Genomic DNA, 16,497 nt, shown 5'->3' with positions numbered 1-16,497 from the left:
CCAAATTCATTAAGATGTGTACGAATGTAAAATTTCACCAACGCTTGGTGGAAATTCATCAGCTGTGTATGGAATGCAGACAGAAATACCAAATATCAGTGTGCACACTTACCCTTCTAAGTTTGTTCTCAAGCCCAGCAGGGACAAGAAAGGCAGAGGGAAGTCAGCCATTACATTAAATAGCAGCCAGCTTGCTGAGCATGAGGTTTTAATGCCCTGTCAATGGCACTTTGCTTCTACTAGGTATTTTCTAAGGGAAGATTTTACTGTTGGGAAAGAGAGACAGAAATTAAGAGATTTCAGAAATGCACTGCTCATAGATTTACTGCATGTTGGTCAGTTTTTATAGCTCACATTTGCTTTGTGACCTCATCTCTCTTCAGTATATATTTGCCTAGAACAGAAAAACGTTACAGCCGTGGTCATGTAATACATTGATCTAAACTTTTTTACTGGACTTACTGCAGTCTGGTTGTAGGCTTGACCTTGTATTTCTCTTTCAAGTCCTACATATGTATGTTGTGTGGTCCAGTGCTTCTTTTCCATTAAAGAGAAATGGGCATCCTCCTTATGATGCAGTAATTACAGCTCACAGGTAGACATATTTTCAACATGCTACAATCTCTTGATTTGTGTCTGGCAAGGAGCATCAACTAGCTCTGCATTTATGTTTGGAAGGAAAAGCAAATGACAATTCCTAAAACTTCAAGTCATTTGGTTCTGAAATTAAAATACATATTTGAAATCCTTCTAGGCTAGCACATGGAAGGTTGTGTTCTTTTTAGGCCTTCTGATCTGCACCATGCTGTCTACTTGCCTCCCACTTGGCAACATGAGAAGGTCACTACTGCCTGCTGGGATGGAAGCAGGTGCTCATGTCAGTGGCAAAGATCTGCTGAACAGTAGTATACTTAGCAGTTGGAGTGATGCAAGTCAGCTGCCCAGAATGTAGCCTGGGAAAAGCATTCCCTGAAGCCTTCCTAGGATTGGATCTCAACTGTACAAGAATCCTTGGGTTTGGGGCTTAATTGGTTATGGCTTGCTAGCAGAAAGTGTGCTAGTCCTTGGGACAGTATCTCTTGAAAAAGTTCCTTAGATCAAAGCTAAATCCTTAACCATAGGAAGCAGCATTTATGTAGTTAGAGGATTTGATCTTTTAGGGGGTTTTTGTTTGTAAATTCTGCTGTCTGTTTTGACCTGTATTTCAGTGAAGATGCTATTTCCTTTCTGTTCTACTGTGAATGTACATTGTAATGTATCATTTTCAAACCAAAGTAGTTCTCATGAGGTAGTGTTTTAGTTGGGAAGGGATAAGCAATTGATATGAAACCTTCGGGGTTTCTTTCAAAGGAGAATCCAGCACAAAACTTAGGAGGTCCTGAGAATTCAAATGTACAATTTACCTCCAAGGTCATCTTGAGTACTGGGAATGTTGACAATTATATCCATAGGAATTGGTTTCCAGTGCTAAGTGGTAACTGTTTCTGCTGGCGAGCTGCTTGGAAGGTGGTCAGTTGTAGCCACAGCTCTCTTCATAGAGAGCAGACGGCATGATTTTTCCAGGCATTTTCCTGAGGAAGGCTGTGAGAAGATCAGAGAAAAGAATGAGAAACGGTTATTATGTCCACTTGCTGCACCTGTTGTTGTACATATGTGGAATGTGTTATGGAGATTTGTTTACCAGAGGGTGGTTTCTTAATTGGACACTCATAATGGTGTTTGTATTGATTGACCAATTGGATCAGTCTGTATCAGGGTGACAAGTTTCTTAATAAGAAGTATAGTATAATATAGTAGAATAAAGCGATTGATCAGCTTTTGCAATCATGGAGTCAATGCTAATTATTACCCATCTGGGGGCCTGCAACAACATTCAGTGACTTACAAATTCCAGAAACACTTCTGTTCATGGCAGCCTTAGGAACTGCCTTGTTCTGCAGGCCGGAGTATTGGTGCATTCTCTTTTGTCACATAAATAGAAATGTCCTTCTTTACTGAATTACTTTTCTTTTAAACCCAAATTTGAGGTATTCCAAGTATGCTCTGCTTGGAGCATAACATCTTCAGAGCTGGCAAAGAAACCTTTTTGTGGGTGGAAGGGAAGATACTTGCTTAAGTTAGCATGTTTTGTCTTCAAGGACATCTAGACTGTAGATTTCAAAGTAATGAGGAAGTTAGTGTTTCTAAAATTAATGTTGTCCCCTGGTTCTGATAACTGCCACCTGTTTTTGCACAGTTAAAAGGAGGGCAATATTCCAATATTACCTTTTATCCCTTAGTCTGACTAGTTCTTTTGAGTAGAACATCTACAGCTATCTTATGACAAAGCAAGGCCATGCATAAAACCAAGGCTCTGCAGAACACTTTCCTGCCTTGAAGCTCCCAGAAAAAGGCCCTGTACCTAAACTAAGTTTGTACTGGACCTGAGCATGTCCTCCGCAACTCTAGAAAACCTGACATCACACATGGACATTCATGCAGGGAGGGTCTTTAAAAGCTCTTTGGAGGTTTCCTTTTGAAGGGAGGTTTGGAAAAGTTTAAAGTTTTGGAAAACTCCCTCTTTTTGTTTTGGTTGTTTTTATTTTTTTTTTAACTTAATAGTGAGAGGTCCATTATTGTACAGTGGCATACCAGGGAAATGGAGCCTGGGCTTCACAGTTATTCGTATTGCTGGACAGCTTTATGTGATGGGGATTCAACCCACCATACTTTGTAAGATTGTGCTTAGGGTAGCTGAAATACCAGGCTCTTTCTAAGGAATTAATTGCCAAACAGTGAATCTGACAAAGGTTAATGATTGCTCTGTGGTAGGATAGGTTTTACATTTTCTTATGTATTCTAGTTGGAACACATTGAAAGCTATTGAGTTACCCTGGATCTACATGTGAGTAGTGAGCTAGTTAATGTCAGTTGTTGGTTTTGGCAGCATTTATTTATAGGCACACAAAATTTTTTTTCAATTTATAGCATAATATTGTGATTATCTGGGAGCATAAGGGGGGAGTCATGGTGCTTACAGGCATGAGATGCTACTTCAATTATTCAAGCTTCAGCCCTAGGTTTTAGTCATAAATTCTAGTGTTGTGTTGCCAAGAAAAGTAAGAGGACAAATCCATTAGAAGCAGTAGGTGAAGTGTTCTAATGGTACTACCTTCATGTTGTAAACCTGCCTCTTTTTTCCACATCACATTTCTAACCATCAGGCTTTAATCTCCCTGTGTCTGACATAAGGAACTTGAGCTTCTTCATTTGTTCTTTAACTTGTAGGAACATGTGTTTGCCATTTCTTAACTTCTGGTTTTGGTGAGATAAACTAATTTTCAGTTCTCCAGTTAGTGAAAGCACTATTTAAATTTACTTTACTCTTCCACTCCTTTTTATGAAAAGTAATTGTCAGAACTTGATATGATATTCCCATTGTTGTTGGTGCACCTCCTATGTTGTATTCAGCCTAGCCCTTCAATCCTAGGGTCTTACCCAACATCTTCATCATCCTCTGCATTTTTTTACATCTGTTTTGTCATAGGACAGAGTGCTGCATTCTTAAAAGTACTTCTTCAATGATGGCTGGACTTTGGCTGCAATAAAACACTTTTTGTCTGCTTTCACATAGACTGCTTTCAAAGAAGTTTATCTTTTTTGCTTACTCACATGAGCTGGGATCTTCTTAGGAGCCCGGGGTGGGGGGGAGGGGGAGGTTATTGACTTCTAATAACATTAACTAATTCAGGGCTGGGAACATATTCTTGTACAAACTGAATAAAATTTCCACCATCATTAATGATTTTTCAGTTACAGTCATATTACAGGATCTACTAGTTAGCCAGCTTTAATCTCTCTAATGTGTCATGTTGCTTCAGAATTGGTTAGTTCCCTAATCAACATGTCATGGAGTAGCCAACTAATATATTACAGAGCATCTAGTAAATTGCATCAACATTATCACTTTAAAAAAAAAATCTATTGTTTTCCCCAGGATTGATGGCACAGAAAGCAGGCTTATGATTTGTTTAAGTGGTACTTTGGAAATTATTGGTGGGGAGCTGGCATTTCTCCAATCCTCTGCTGTTTCTGAGTTTTTCAAAGGTTTATTAAAAATTGATATTGGTGGGCAAGCTTTTCAAGCTTTCCCAGTGTGGAATGGTCCTTCGAGAACAGATTGCACAGCCAACATCTGTGAAGGGTGAGACCTCTGCTCTGTATCTTCAGAGAGTTAAATTACTCATCCCTGCCCCGAAGTTAGGAAACAGAGGTTGATGCAAAAGTAGGTGGCTTTCACGAAATCTTGTTGCCAAGGAGCACTGAGCCCCCTGGTGTGACCAGATTACCAGAAACTGCCAGGCACCCTAAGTAGCTCCCTTCTAAACAGACGAACACAAAAAGAAATGAAAGTGCAAAATAAATCTTATTGGTTGTGCCACTGGCCAAAGGATGTGAAGCCCAGCCCTTAACAGCTGCTTGAAAGGAAAGGATGTCAAATTAATATACTACCTATTCCTGTTACAGCTGCAGCCTGTTCCTTCTCTGATCTCCAGGCTGGACTTGCAGCCTTGGTTCCTGCACATCCGCTGTGTCTTCAGCCCCATGTTCACTGAGACAGAAAGTGCCCAAGCGGTGGCCCTGTCACGTAGCATGCTCTGAGTTATGTAACCAAGTGCTTCATAGGGATTTAGAGCTACCAGTGCACAGAAGAGAAAGCACTAAATGAAATGCCTGTGGAGGACACAAATGAATTAGATCATCTATTAAATTTTTCATCTTTTGAGTCTGTTCAAGCCCAGCAGCATCAGAAGCAGTATAAGTCTGAGAATTCAGAATCTTAAAATGCGAAAGTAATGGATGAAGAGCCCATAATGAAACAGATATACATGGAGCTGTATTGCTTTTCTCCCTTTTTTTTTCCTTTCTGAATACAGCAGCAGGAGTTTTGTTTGCCAAACTGACTATGTGTCCATCTTGGGTTTATCAACTTCCTTGCATATCAATCTGAACATTAATCATTTGCTAAAAGGAAGCTATTTCCTACTAGGGTGGATAATGCAGCATGAATGAAAGATATTTGACAGTCTTGCAGAGCTCGGAAAGAGGCAAAGTGATTTTATTTAATATAGGATTAAATCAGACCACAAGAAAAGTCTCATCTTAACTCTTCTCTCCCCTTCTACATTGTATGAGTGATATAATCAAAATTGAAAGGACTGTACGTGGGCATAGCTGCCTTTCTATCACGGGAGGTTAGCTGACTCATAGCAGCAGAAAGTAAAATCCTTGTGCTTTATAGTAGGTTTGCTACTTTTCCGTGATTTCCCCTTGGTTTCAGTGGTTTGAGTTGTTTTTCAGGACACCATTCCACTATTTGATAGCCTAATATATACTGATGAGAGGGCGATAATAATATTCTACTACCTGCCTTCTCTTCCTTCACTTTTCATCCTATTGTCCCCTTGTTCAAACTTTTTATCAGCATTTGAACTGGGAATAGGAAAAATTATTTGTCACACTCTCAGCCTGTTATTGAGGTGCAGAACAGGGAGAAAAAAGGTTTGTTTCTGGCTTATGGCTAAAAAAAAACTAGATGTGTGGTAATTTCTGTCACATGCATTTAACAGAGTGCCTCTATTTGTGTTTCTGCCTATCTGTTACTGGGATGCTTGATGCAATTTGGGTCGATGCAGACTAGATGGAGTAAATCTGAGCCAGTGGGGTGAGCAGTGCAAGGCTGAGGAGAGATGCATGAAAACAGACCACAGATGGGCGAGATAAACAGGCTCCCTGGGCTGTGACTGAGGAGGCAGGTCTCTTTAATGGCTCTTAGCAACGCCCCTGCTCTGACCCTCCCTATATGTGAGGAAAATCAAATCAATATACTGTTCTTCAAACCACAATGCTGCAGCAGCAGCAGGGCATTGTGACAGCCTGCATCTCTTAAATTCATCTTTGCTTTTCAGTGTGCTGATCTCTGGATATCCATCCTTGCATCTCTGCTGAGGAAGACTCTGCATCTTTAATCGGATTGCTTGAGCTCCCATGCACAACCTTCTTCTTATTAGCAAGTATTAGGTAGGCAATTTTAAAGTGCTTTTGGATTTGCAGGCAGCTGTAATGTTGATCTGACAACCCTATTGTATTCTCTATAAACATAGTAGAAGCTTCTCTTTAAAACCTACTGTGTTTTAAATCTTGCTTTTTTCTGTTTTTGTGTTTGGGTAGGGGGGACTGCTGTTTTTTCCTTCCTTTTAAAAAAGATGTAGCTAATTTGTGCTTTTGGAAAAGGACATTCCCTCGTTGATCCCTCCCCTGTTCTGTGGAGCTATAACCCTGTGCATATACAGTTACTTGCAGTGCTGATGAACATCTGTTCAACTGTCTAACATTTAGGGCAGGCTGCTTATTCTTTTATTCTTTAATTTTCCTGTGCATACTTCAAAGATGTGGACTGTGACTCTGCCCACTGAGTAAGTTCTCCCTTGTTTCCAGAGATGGCTAACAGAGGACCAAGCTATGGCTTAAGCCGAGAAGTTCAGGAAAAGATTGAACAGAAATACGATGCAGAATTAGAGTCTAGACTGGTGAACTGGATTATTGTACAGTGTGGAGAACAGATAGAGCACCCTCCTCCTGGAAGGCAACATTTTCAGACCTGGTTGATGGATGGAACAGTGAGTGTTTTGTCCAATTGCCCACTTTAATGTTTTTATCTGCACAGTGCTCCTGTGTTCTGTCTTCATTTAGATAAATTGATCAGAGCTCATGGTCAGTGCAGAAATATACATCTTAGGATCTGATTTATTTCCTTTTGACCAAGAGTCTTAATCTCAGAATATAAATTATCCTACTAGTACACTGAGATCAGTACAATATTTATGAATCTTATGAGTCATGCATGTTTTATATATAAGTATGACTCATTCCTTCAGCTTTTTCTCTCATGCAGTTAAATGAGATCTTTTTTAAAAACAAGATGTATACTTTTATCTTAAAGAAAAAATCAGTGTTGACAAGGAAAGGCAAAGAGATATAGCAAATTTGAAGGACAGGATTGTGTCATAACTGTCTTCTTGGGAATAATTCTGTCGCTAAAACATTGTATTCCATTGGTTTATTGAACAACAGGCAGATGCTGCTGTTTGCAGCAGCTGTAAGACTATGCTAATCATTGAATCTCTGCCAAAGTGACTTTAACAACATTTCAATTGATATTGCTTATTTTTTGGCTTGGGCATTCGGCTTCTTCTCTGTCAGTTGTTATATAACCTCTACCAGTGATTGCTTTGCTGTTTCTAGCAGATTAGGATTTATATGGTTATGCTTTTGCCTCATTTAATGAAAGCTTTAATGCTTTTCTAATACACTTTGATTATTATCAATTCACTTTTTGTTTTTAACTGAAGAAATTATGTCCCTAACAGAAACTGGCCAGGCCAAAAGCATTTTGCAACATCACTTAATAAGCACAAATTGCCTTCTAGTTTGGTGCCTGCTTTCTAATTTTGTTTCTGTCTTTATCTCTCAGCTGTTATGCAAGTTAATAAACAGTTTGCATCCAAAGGGAAATGAGCCTATTGCAAAGATCTCTGAATCAAAAATGGCTTTCAAGCAGATGGAACAAATATCTCAGTTCTTAAAAGCTGCTGAAATCTACGGAGTAAGAACAACAGATATTTTCCAGACAGTGGATTTATGGGAAGGTAAAAATAATAAACTGAAAGTCAGTTTACAGTCTTCATTTTACTTTGCTTTGATGTGCATTTTGTCTTGGCATATTCTCTAATGTAATTATCTATTTTTTCTGTTTGCCTTACCTCATTTCCATGTTCTTCCAGTGCTGCATTATTTCTTCTGAGGGATTTATATTGCCCTGAGGGCATAACAGAACCCTTCCAAACTCACATGTTATCCAAAACCCCATCATTCTGATAAGAAATTCACAGGCCTAATAAAACAACTGTTCTCTCTGCTAATTATTTTAAAGTAAATAGTTCCTAATAAGAACATCAAAAACCCTGATTTTCTGATGACAAAATTTTATTGCAGTCTTCAAATTATAAGCAAAGCTTAAATTGGAGCTAAGAAATGCATTCCCAGGAGCATATGTGCTTCTGTGAAGCTTATGAGGGTTCATTTATGACTCGTGAGAAACAAAACTCACTGCTTAATGCCATGTTAGCTGACCTTCTCTCTCTAAGGAGACTTTTAGGAGAGGTCACTGGTAAGAGCAAAAAACCTCCGGGTGCTTCTGTGGTTTTACAGTAAGGCAGGTGAAGTCTCCCTCCCAGGCTGGAAATGGAAACTGCTTGTTCTAGTTGCTGAAGAGCTGAGTCATTTGTGCATTCATGGAGCTGGTTTTGCTCACTTCTATGGTGGTACATCCCATCCTGGTGTTCAAACCAAACACACTGTATATCCTGCATCTCCCTGGACAGGGTGATGCAATGCTTTGGCTAAGCACTCAGAGCAAAGACAGCTGCAGAGCAGTGAAAGGCACATATGAAAGGGACAAAAATCTTCCATGAGAACCAAACAGTGGAAAGAGGAAAACAATCCACTGAGAAAGCTGGCCAGCATAGTTTGTGTAGGAGCACACATCAAGAGAAATAAGTGGGGTGTGTTTTCACAGGCAGTTGGAATACATGTGGAAGAGGTCATTCCTCTGAAGGACAGCTGGAGAAATGAAAGACTAGGGAGCTCTTCATGAATGGGTTAGAGGGAAAGGACATACGGACAGATGGTGTTACTGGGATCTGTAAATGTCTCAGAGTGCCAGATTTGCTTGGCAAATCCATACCCTTGGCACAAGGGCAGGATTGTTTCTTCCAATTTAGTCTTTAGTGTTTTATGCAATCTATCTTTACATGTCTTAAATGAAGGGATTTTCACTTCTCTGAAGTAGCACCTTCCCACCCCTCAGCCTAGCAGACTGTTGAGAGAAAAGCTCCTAACATGTAAGGGATGATAATTGCTCATTTCAGATGTTGTTCTTTACAGTCTTTTGCAACTCATAATGGCTTCCCACCATGCATATGAAAATATGGTACATTGATCCTTATGAGGAAAAGAACTTGTTTTGAAGACATAATGCTCTTACTGTTAGTGGCTGTCTCCTAATTTCCTTTCACTCATCACCTTTTCTCAACAGACATAAGGTGAAAAGATAGTAACTTCTAGAGGACAGGAAGTCAAAACAGAACTTGCATCCTAGGAGGAAGACATAGTAGGTTTTTCTTCACTGTTATTTTAAGACTTCCCAGACCTAATCTGTAGCTCCTCACTTTCCCACTCCCTTTTCATCCTTCCTGCTGCTCATTTCAGTGCTGGGATGACATAGTATGCCTGTCCAGTAGGGAGAGCTCTTTGTGTCTCACTGTAACTCTGACCTCTGGCATCTGTGCTGCTTCAGGGATGAATTGTCTGGACAGGGATGCCTTAGCTGGGCAGAAAGAACACTCTCTATTTCACTGTTTCATAATTGCAGCACTCCTACACTTCACACCATAATCTCTTTAGAAAGAGAAATGTCAATGTAGGTTTATAGGGAAAGAAAAGTGTGTGACTGAGAAACAGCTTTCCCCTGGCACTAATTGTTTCTCATGAGCTTTTGCTTTGAAATTCTTAGCAATGATTAATGAAAATATTTTAGGATATTATCTACTGTTGGCTGTTTCAAGCTCACTCAGTCCATCTGTTGCACTTTTCTTCATCTCTTTGGCTTCCTGATCTAGGGGAAGTATCACATCTTTTTTGGCCCCATCTTGCATAAATGTACTGTGCTGAGCAGCTTTCCCTGATCCACACCCAAGACATGTTTGCTGCCTGTTACAGATCCCTCCTTGATATACTTCCAGGCAGGCAACAGGCAGGTGAATCACTGGGTATTTTTTCAACATTTACAAAAAAAGCATTTCAGGAGTACTCTGCAGAGCGGTTCTCCATCTTTGTTTGAACTTTCTCCTTTTTGGACTTGGAGAGGAAGTCTTTCCAGATAGGTTTCGCCTAAAGAGAAAGGCTTGGAACAAGAACTGAGCAGAGACCCCTTCCTCCTTGTTTTAAAAACAGTGCCAAATTCCTATACAATGCTGTGCTATTCAAAGCACACACTGCAGAGGACACTGAGATGCAGGAGTGTCATCAGTGTGGGTCCCTGAAGAGAGGCTGAAGCTGTGGGCTAGGTGGGCGGCCCACATGGCTGTCAATAAACAAGTACTGGAGCTGAGGGAAGGCACTGACTACAATTTGCTGCAATACCAGAGTTGAACCTGGCTTCAGGGAAGGTGTATGATCCCTTCTGTCAGGTAACTGCACTGAAAATTTAAATTTTTTCCCTGCCTTTTTTTTTTTTTATGCTGACCATCAAGCCCTTTGTATGCTTTGCTGGAGTAGGGCAAGTAACACAAGACCACTTGGATTCAGGTCTTCCCTCTCCCACAGCACTCCTCTTATGTAGCAAGGAGTCTCTGAAGAGCAGAGCTGTGGCTTTGTTTTGTCACATGTTATTCAGCTCCCATTTACCCAGTTTTCCCCCTGCAGCATCTCCCACTTTTCAAATGTGACAAATAAAGCAGAGCTGAGCACAGAGCATGGGGGGGCTGCCAGATGGCTCTGCAAGGCTGATCATCATATTTCACTGCCTGTCTTTTGTTCCTTTTGTTTTTTTCCTTCGCTTGCCATCATTATTCAGCTGATTCACTTTTAAATCCTTCTCCACATCTCTTTTTATCCCAGGCAGTCACTGCTCTCCTGCTATAGAGGAGGCATCCCAAGGACATTGTATGTGGCATCTGCTACAGCATATGGTACATCTGCTGCTGTGGGAGCTCTTGGGGTTCCTGCCTCATGCTCCTCTGGGTGCGCCTGCAGATGTGCATGTGGGGAATGTCAGCTCTGTGGCTGCCCTCCCCAGCAAGGACCCTTCTGATGCAGTTTGCCTTAAATACAGTAAAATAAAAAAGTTCTGGAGGGCTGACAACTTATTTTATGAACAAATGGTCCCCTGCAGATAGGATTTTTATAAACTTTAGTAGTCTGTATGACAGCCACAGTTGGAAGCTGATAAATGTTTTCAGCTTTAGTGTGCTGTCCTTACTTCAGCCACTGTGTTACAGAGCCCTGGACTACATCTGCCTGTAATCAGGGTGATGCACCACAGAAACACAGAATGTGCCCTGCTCCCCTCCCTCTACACTCCAACTCATCTACAGTGATGCCCATTAATATTGTTCCACTGGAGGTATTTCTGAATTCTGTTATCATCGTGTCTCTGGTGTCTCTTTTTTTCTGAATTGCTTGTTTTCACATGTGAAGAGTCAGAATTAGATCTGTTAACTAGACACATTACTTTAGGAAAGAGAAAGAACTGGAATGAAAGAGGCAAGGAGAGTAAAAAAAATGCTTATGGAAGAATTTCATAAGGGAGAGGCAAAAGGCAGATTTCCAATAACTTACTACCTCACACAAACTGGAAATACCTGCTGCAACTTATTTTCATTAGAAAGTATTCCAAAAGGTAGCATGTCTGGACTGGGTAATAAGTTATGTAACTTCTATTTGGCTAAAGCTGAGACAAGCCCTGACTTTGTGAACTGAGAAATGACATAAGATAGCATTGGGAGAACATGGGAAAATAGTGGACCAAATGGGAAAAATTAAAGGTATGAAACTGAATAGCATCATAGTAAGCAGGAAGGTTTAGGAAGGTGCTTTGATGGTAATTTGGGAAGGACTGATAGAATTTATCTGCACAGGATCTCTGCTGTGAGCTTTGTTACCACAGGGATTAAACTGTCTCTGAATAAACTGAGACACACCACACACTATTTAACACACTATTCTCCTTCAGCCACATTTTACTGACTATATTACCATTATTTGCATACCAGAATAATCTCTCCTTAGGAGAAAATTTTGTCAAAGTGGTTCTATAGACTTAAAATGGTATGGAGGAAGGCATTAAAATAATCAAAGGCTTGGAAATCTAGAAATGCCTGAAAAAGTAAGTTTTGCTTTAACTCCATCCCTTTGTTGACTTTAAAAAGCTCTTGCATGTCAGTATTTTCATTTCAGCAATGATAAAATAGCATTTATAGTTCTGTTAATGCACATCTTCAGGAACCTGGGAGAGTTAGTTAATACATCAGATAAAACTGGTTTTCAATGTGCCAAGCTATTTGTTGAGCAAAGATTTCCTACATTAATTTCACTGTGTGGCTTTCTAGGGAAGGACATGGCAGCAGTGCAGAGAACCTTGATGGCTTTGGGCAGTTTGGCAGTCACCAAGGATGATGGCTGCTACAAAGGAGATCCGTCCTGGTTCCACAGGTAAAATCCAGAGCTCAGCTGCCCACAGCTGTCTTCCCTGGGAAGCTAGTAATATCATCTGCCTTTAGGCTTTAAGGAAATTTATTCAGAAAGGAAGGGAAGAATATTTCCCAAGTTTCCTTGTAATAGTGAGATTTTTCTCTCTGGAGGCTACAGATGGGAAGCAGGAAAAGTGTACATTTGTCATCAGGTTTGCTCTCTCCCATCAGATAGCAGACCGAAGGACTAAGGAAGACAAGGCTGTTGAGGATGTCTGTAAACCCTCAAGTAGCAACCCTCTCACTTAGCAAAGATAAGCATGAAGTCTCTTTACTTTTTTCATCCAGACAAAAATGATTTAATTTCCTAGGCTTCTTTATTCTTGGGGAGCACTGCTTATCTGTGAAGAAGTCTCTGTCTTGGCAAAGCTGTTTATTTGTTCTGAAGTTCCATTTATTTTGGCTAGGGAGGCTATAAAGCAGGGACAGGAAGAAAAGAAAATCCTCCCACAGGCATATTATTGACATAAGTTTCTGCCATCCAAGAGTATCTCTTACACAGAAATGTGGAAGGCAGGTTAGCAAAGAGACTTCTGACTGCTTGTCTTTTCTTTGCTTGAATTTTCTGATGACTAGGTGAGGCTCAGCAAAAATAAAGCAAACTTCACTTTGTCTTAAACACCAAGCTGGTTAAACTCTGTTTAAATCTGAGATTTGAATTTCAGGTGAATAAATGCAAACTCCTATGTAAGTTTTGCTTTAACCTGATTTTATGAAATCAGGTTACATTAACTTAATACACTGGACAAATAGATTTATATTTATGGAATATAATTAGGTTTAAAATTTATATATTTAAAATCCAGTTACATTCTTTAATATAAACCAGACATGAAATCACTATGACCCAGACAGGCTTATTTGTTTTATGTAACTAAAACGAAGTCCCACATAGAAAAAATAATTTTCACCTGGACTCTTAATTGTGGGTAGGAACAGCTTTTTTTTGGCATGGATGACGATGTGATCACCTCCCTTCTCTTCTAGCTGTCTGTCCAACCCATACTACTTGGATAGCCAATCCATATCCATTGCAGTCCCTGTGAAGCACCATGTTACAGTTGCTGCCTTAAGGAAAACCAGTGTTACGGCATGTTGCCAGTCAGGAGCTGTTTCCTGAGTAGCTTCCCTATCCCTTCAAGCAGACCAAACCCTCTCACAGCCACCCAGTGTTACTCATAATTCAGGGCTTTCAGGATGATTCTTAATCGCCTTAAGTTTAATTGAGAGACCAGTATCAAACAGAGTAAGAATATCCATGCAGGGATCTACAGCGATTAGGATAATGCCGCACTTGAGGTAAGCCATTTAACTTTCTATTGCCAGTGTCTCACATTCCCAGTGCCATCAGACTGATGTCCCCGTCCTTGCATAGCAAGATTCCTGGATCCACAGCTGTTTGTTATTCTGTGGCTTGGCAAACACAAGCACTAGTGTAAAGTCGGCACAAAAATTTGACAGATCTGGTGGGCTCAGTTTTAGGTAAGAGTGATGCCAGACAGGCAAAACAGAACTTGACATAGTGTGAGACATGGCAGGTGAGTAGATTTGCCTTCATCTCTTTTCTTAGTCTTAGTTTGGGCCATTTCCACTCATCTAAAAACAAATCTCATACATGTTATCTGTAAGACCATCATATACTAAAGGTGGGGCTTGTGATGGTAAAAATAACACTATATGATCCAAGCCACATATGTAATCAACTTTTATTAGTCTAGCCAGGCTATCCTTTAGTCTCTCCTTTTATTTCTTCTTTGCAGTTCTTATTTTTTTTTCGGTTTAATTACTTTTTGACTTTCTGTGGAAGTACTCATCAACATAGCAAAAAATTCTAGGAGGAAGGAGAAAAGAACAGTAGAATACTTTCCTGTTCTTTTAATTAAAATAGAGGCAGACACAGCGAACCTGAGATTCAATTAGGTAATAGGAGTTGTTCTAAAAACATCCTCTCATGAAGATCCTGGCAGTAGTTTGCTGCCTGTGTAAGTATTCTGGAAAAAAAATTAAGCACCAGTGAGAGGAGCCTGCTTTCTGAGGCACCACAGTTCTGTGTGCCTCCCCCAAAACAGTGAGTTTTCTGGCAAGAGCTGTGGGATCTGTGGTGGGCCTCTATAAGCTCTCTTATTAGCCTATACTTCACCACTTGAGGGCTCATTCTGGAAAATGACTGGTCAGCCCTGGTGTTCTGTGGATCTTTCTCCCCCTTCCACTTTGCTGGGTTTTCACGTGGGCGTGAGTTCATCTCCTGCAATTTCCTGAACACCCTGAGCCTAACAGAGGGTTTAAGTGCTTTTTCAGACTTGAGCCAGGGTTGTCAGCACAGTGCAGGATCTCATCCTCATAGAGAGGATCATATTGATGGTTTTCAACCACAGCAGGTACCTAACCTAGTATTCTCATCTAGTGGAGGAATAGGAAAGAAAGGGGGAGCTATAACTTGAAGCCATACTGCTGCATAACCTGAAACCTAATCACAGGACAAACAGACACAGCAGGGAAATAGATTCTACACATGTGGGAGTAGAGTCTGGTAGTCCCTCAGTCTGGGACTCTGCTGATTCATATGGCTCATTTGATAACAACAGCCTGGTCCTTCTCCATCCTAAATTGCTTGTTTTCCTCACCTAGTAGAAATGAAAGATGAATCCAAGACGAACATTTTCTTGTGAGGCAGCAGAGTGCAAACTTTGCTCCTTCTGCATAGCTGCCACTTTGGCCTTCAGTGCTATTTTCAGAGAGAAAAAGGCTTCTTTTATGCTCCAACAAAGGTTCATTGATCCAAACGGCTTTTGAGACCAGGGACACTGAACAAAGTGGTCAGTAGGTTTTGGCAGAAGATAAAGAACTGTCATACAGTTAAGACACAGGTTCAACGGGCAAAGCCTATTGCTTAGGAGGTGAGAGATCTGGAAATGGCAACAAGGCAAACATTCTGTCCTGCTGACAACCAATGTCCCCTCTGCAAAAATGATTAAGTGCCTTCTCTGACCCACAGCTGTTCTGGGTACACTCAGCTTTTATTTAATCCACTGAGTTAAATTACACCAGTTTTTACTGTTGCTCTAGATGGGTATCAACTTGTAGTACAGCACAGGTAAGTGTCTTATTGATCAGATCCCATGGACTACAGCTGATAAGAGCTATAGTGCTCAACATAAATTAACCCTATTTTGTGTTTTATATACAAAACTGTATAAATATTTTACCTGTCACAGCTTCTGGGGAAGTCCCTTGGGGTTCTGCAATAACGGGGACAGTAAAAGTCTAAAGTACTATAGATTTGAGTAGAGCATTACTTCTGCAGGAAAGCAATTAGCTCAGCCAGTACAGTCCAGCACATGGGATGGGGCAAATGACTTAATGCATTACAAGGGATATGAGCCAATTCCAGATTGATTTTCATGATCACAATCTCTGTGATTTCATGATCCTACACAGAATGATATGTATGTATCTTGGTTTTTTTGTGTGTATCTGGACAGGAAAGCACAGCAGAATCGACGAGGATTTTCAGAAGAGCAGCTTCGGCAGGGACAGAATGTAATAGGCCTTCAGATGGGGAGCAACAAAGGAGCATCACAGTCGGGTATGACAGGCTATGGGATGCCAAGGCAGATTATCTAAAAGCATCTCTCTCTGTGGAGAAAACACTCTTTCTGCAGCATGGTCTATTAGGGAAAAAAAAAAAGAAAAAGAAAAAAATGCTTATTAGTTCCTTTTCTGCCTGGTTTTTAAAAGTTAGGCTCTCTAAGGTTTGGGGTATTTTTGGTTTGGTTTGTTTTCTTTGCAGCTGCAAGAGCTTACCTAGGAACTTGGGTTTTTGTGGTGGTATGTGTCAGTTCACAGCACGTGCGCACTGCTGCCTCCTACTTTTCACTTCTGAACTATGCAAAGGCAATTATTCTGTATTAATTTATTTGCAAAGTGTTATCTTCCATATTTGTCTCACGCTGCACTTGTATTTCAACCAATAACCTCATTCTTCAATTAGTGATGATATTGTTTGACTGAAGAATAAAGACAAAATAAAGATACCTCAAAGACTCTTTATTTAAAGGAGGTAAAAGCTGAAACCAACAACTACATGGTACAGTGCAGATGAGTTAAATATTTTCAATGGTCAATCTCTCTTATCTCTAACCCAGAG

At 40.3% G+C, this 16,497-nt stretch overlaps 1 protein-coding gene across 2 annotated transcripts; it reads left to right on the top strand.

The window, feature by feature from the left end:
- Positions 1-5,637: 5,637 nt before the first annotated feature.
- On the top strand, positions 5,638-16,101 carry TAGLN3 (transgelin 3). Of its 2 annotated transcripts, none has more exons than XM_005492565.3 (6): positions 5,638-5,791; positions 5,949-6,060; positions 6,478-6,659; positions 7,514-7,688; positions 12,210-12,312; positions 15,833-16,101. In XM_005492565.3, exons 3-6 carry the CDS (start codon positions 6,480-6,482, stop codon positions 15,972-15,974), a joined length of 600 nt encoding a protein of 199 aa, XP_005492622.1. In that variant the 5' UTR covers positions 5,638-5,791; positions 5,949-6,060; positions 6,478-6,479; the 3' UTR covers positions 15,975-16,101. The 2 variants fall into 2 exon arrangements, with proteins under 2 accessions (XP_005492622.1, XP_005492623.1); XM_005492566.4 differs by having other exon boundaries at positions 5,695-5,844.
- The last annotated feature ends 396 nt before the right edge of the window (positions 16,102-16,497 follow it).

The sequence above is a fragment of the Zonotrichia albicollis genome, chromosome 2 (assembly GCF_047830755.1).
Source record: "Zonotrichia albicollis isolate bZonAlb1 chromosome 2, bZonAlb1.hap1, whole genome shotgun sequence".
Taxonomy (NCBI): Eukaryota; Metazoa; Chordata; class Aves; order Passeriformes; family Passerellidae; genus Zonotrichia; species Zonotrichia albicollis.
The sequence above is the reverse complement of the archived record's forward strand: the minus strand, read 5'-3'. Positions and strand labels throughout refer to the sequence as shown.

What these genes read in the sequence shown, in the direction of transcription:
- TAGLN3 (XM_005492565.3), top strand. Translation starts at nt 6,480, where the DNA reads ATGGCTAACAGAGGACCAAGCTATGGCTTAAGCCGAGAAGTTCAGGAA. An exon ending in GACAGTGGATTTATGGGAAG is followed by an intron (nt 7,689 to 12,209) that starts GTAAAAATAATA and finishes GTGGCTTTCTAG; the next exon opens with GGAAGGACATGGCAGCAGTG. An exon ending in GATCCGTCCTGGTTCCACAG is followed by an intron (nt 12,313 to 15,832) that starts GTAAAATCCAGA and finishes GTATCTGGACAG; the next exon opens with GAAAGCACAGCAGAATCGAC.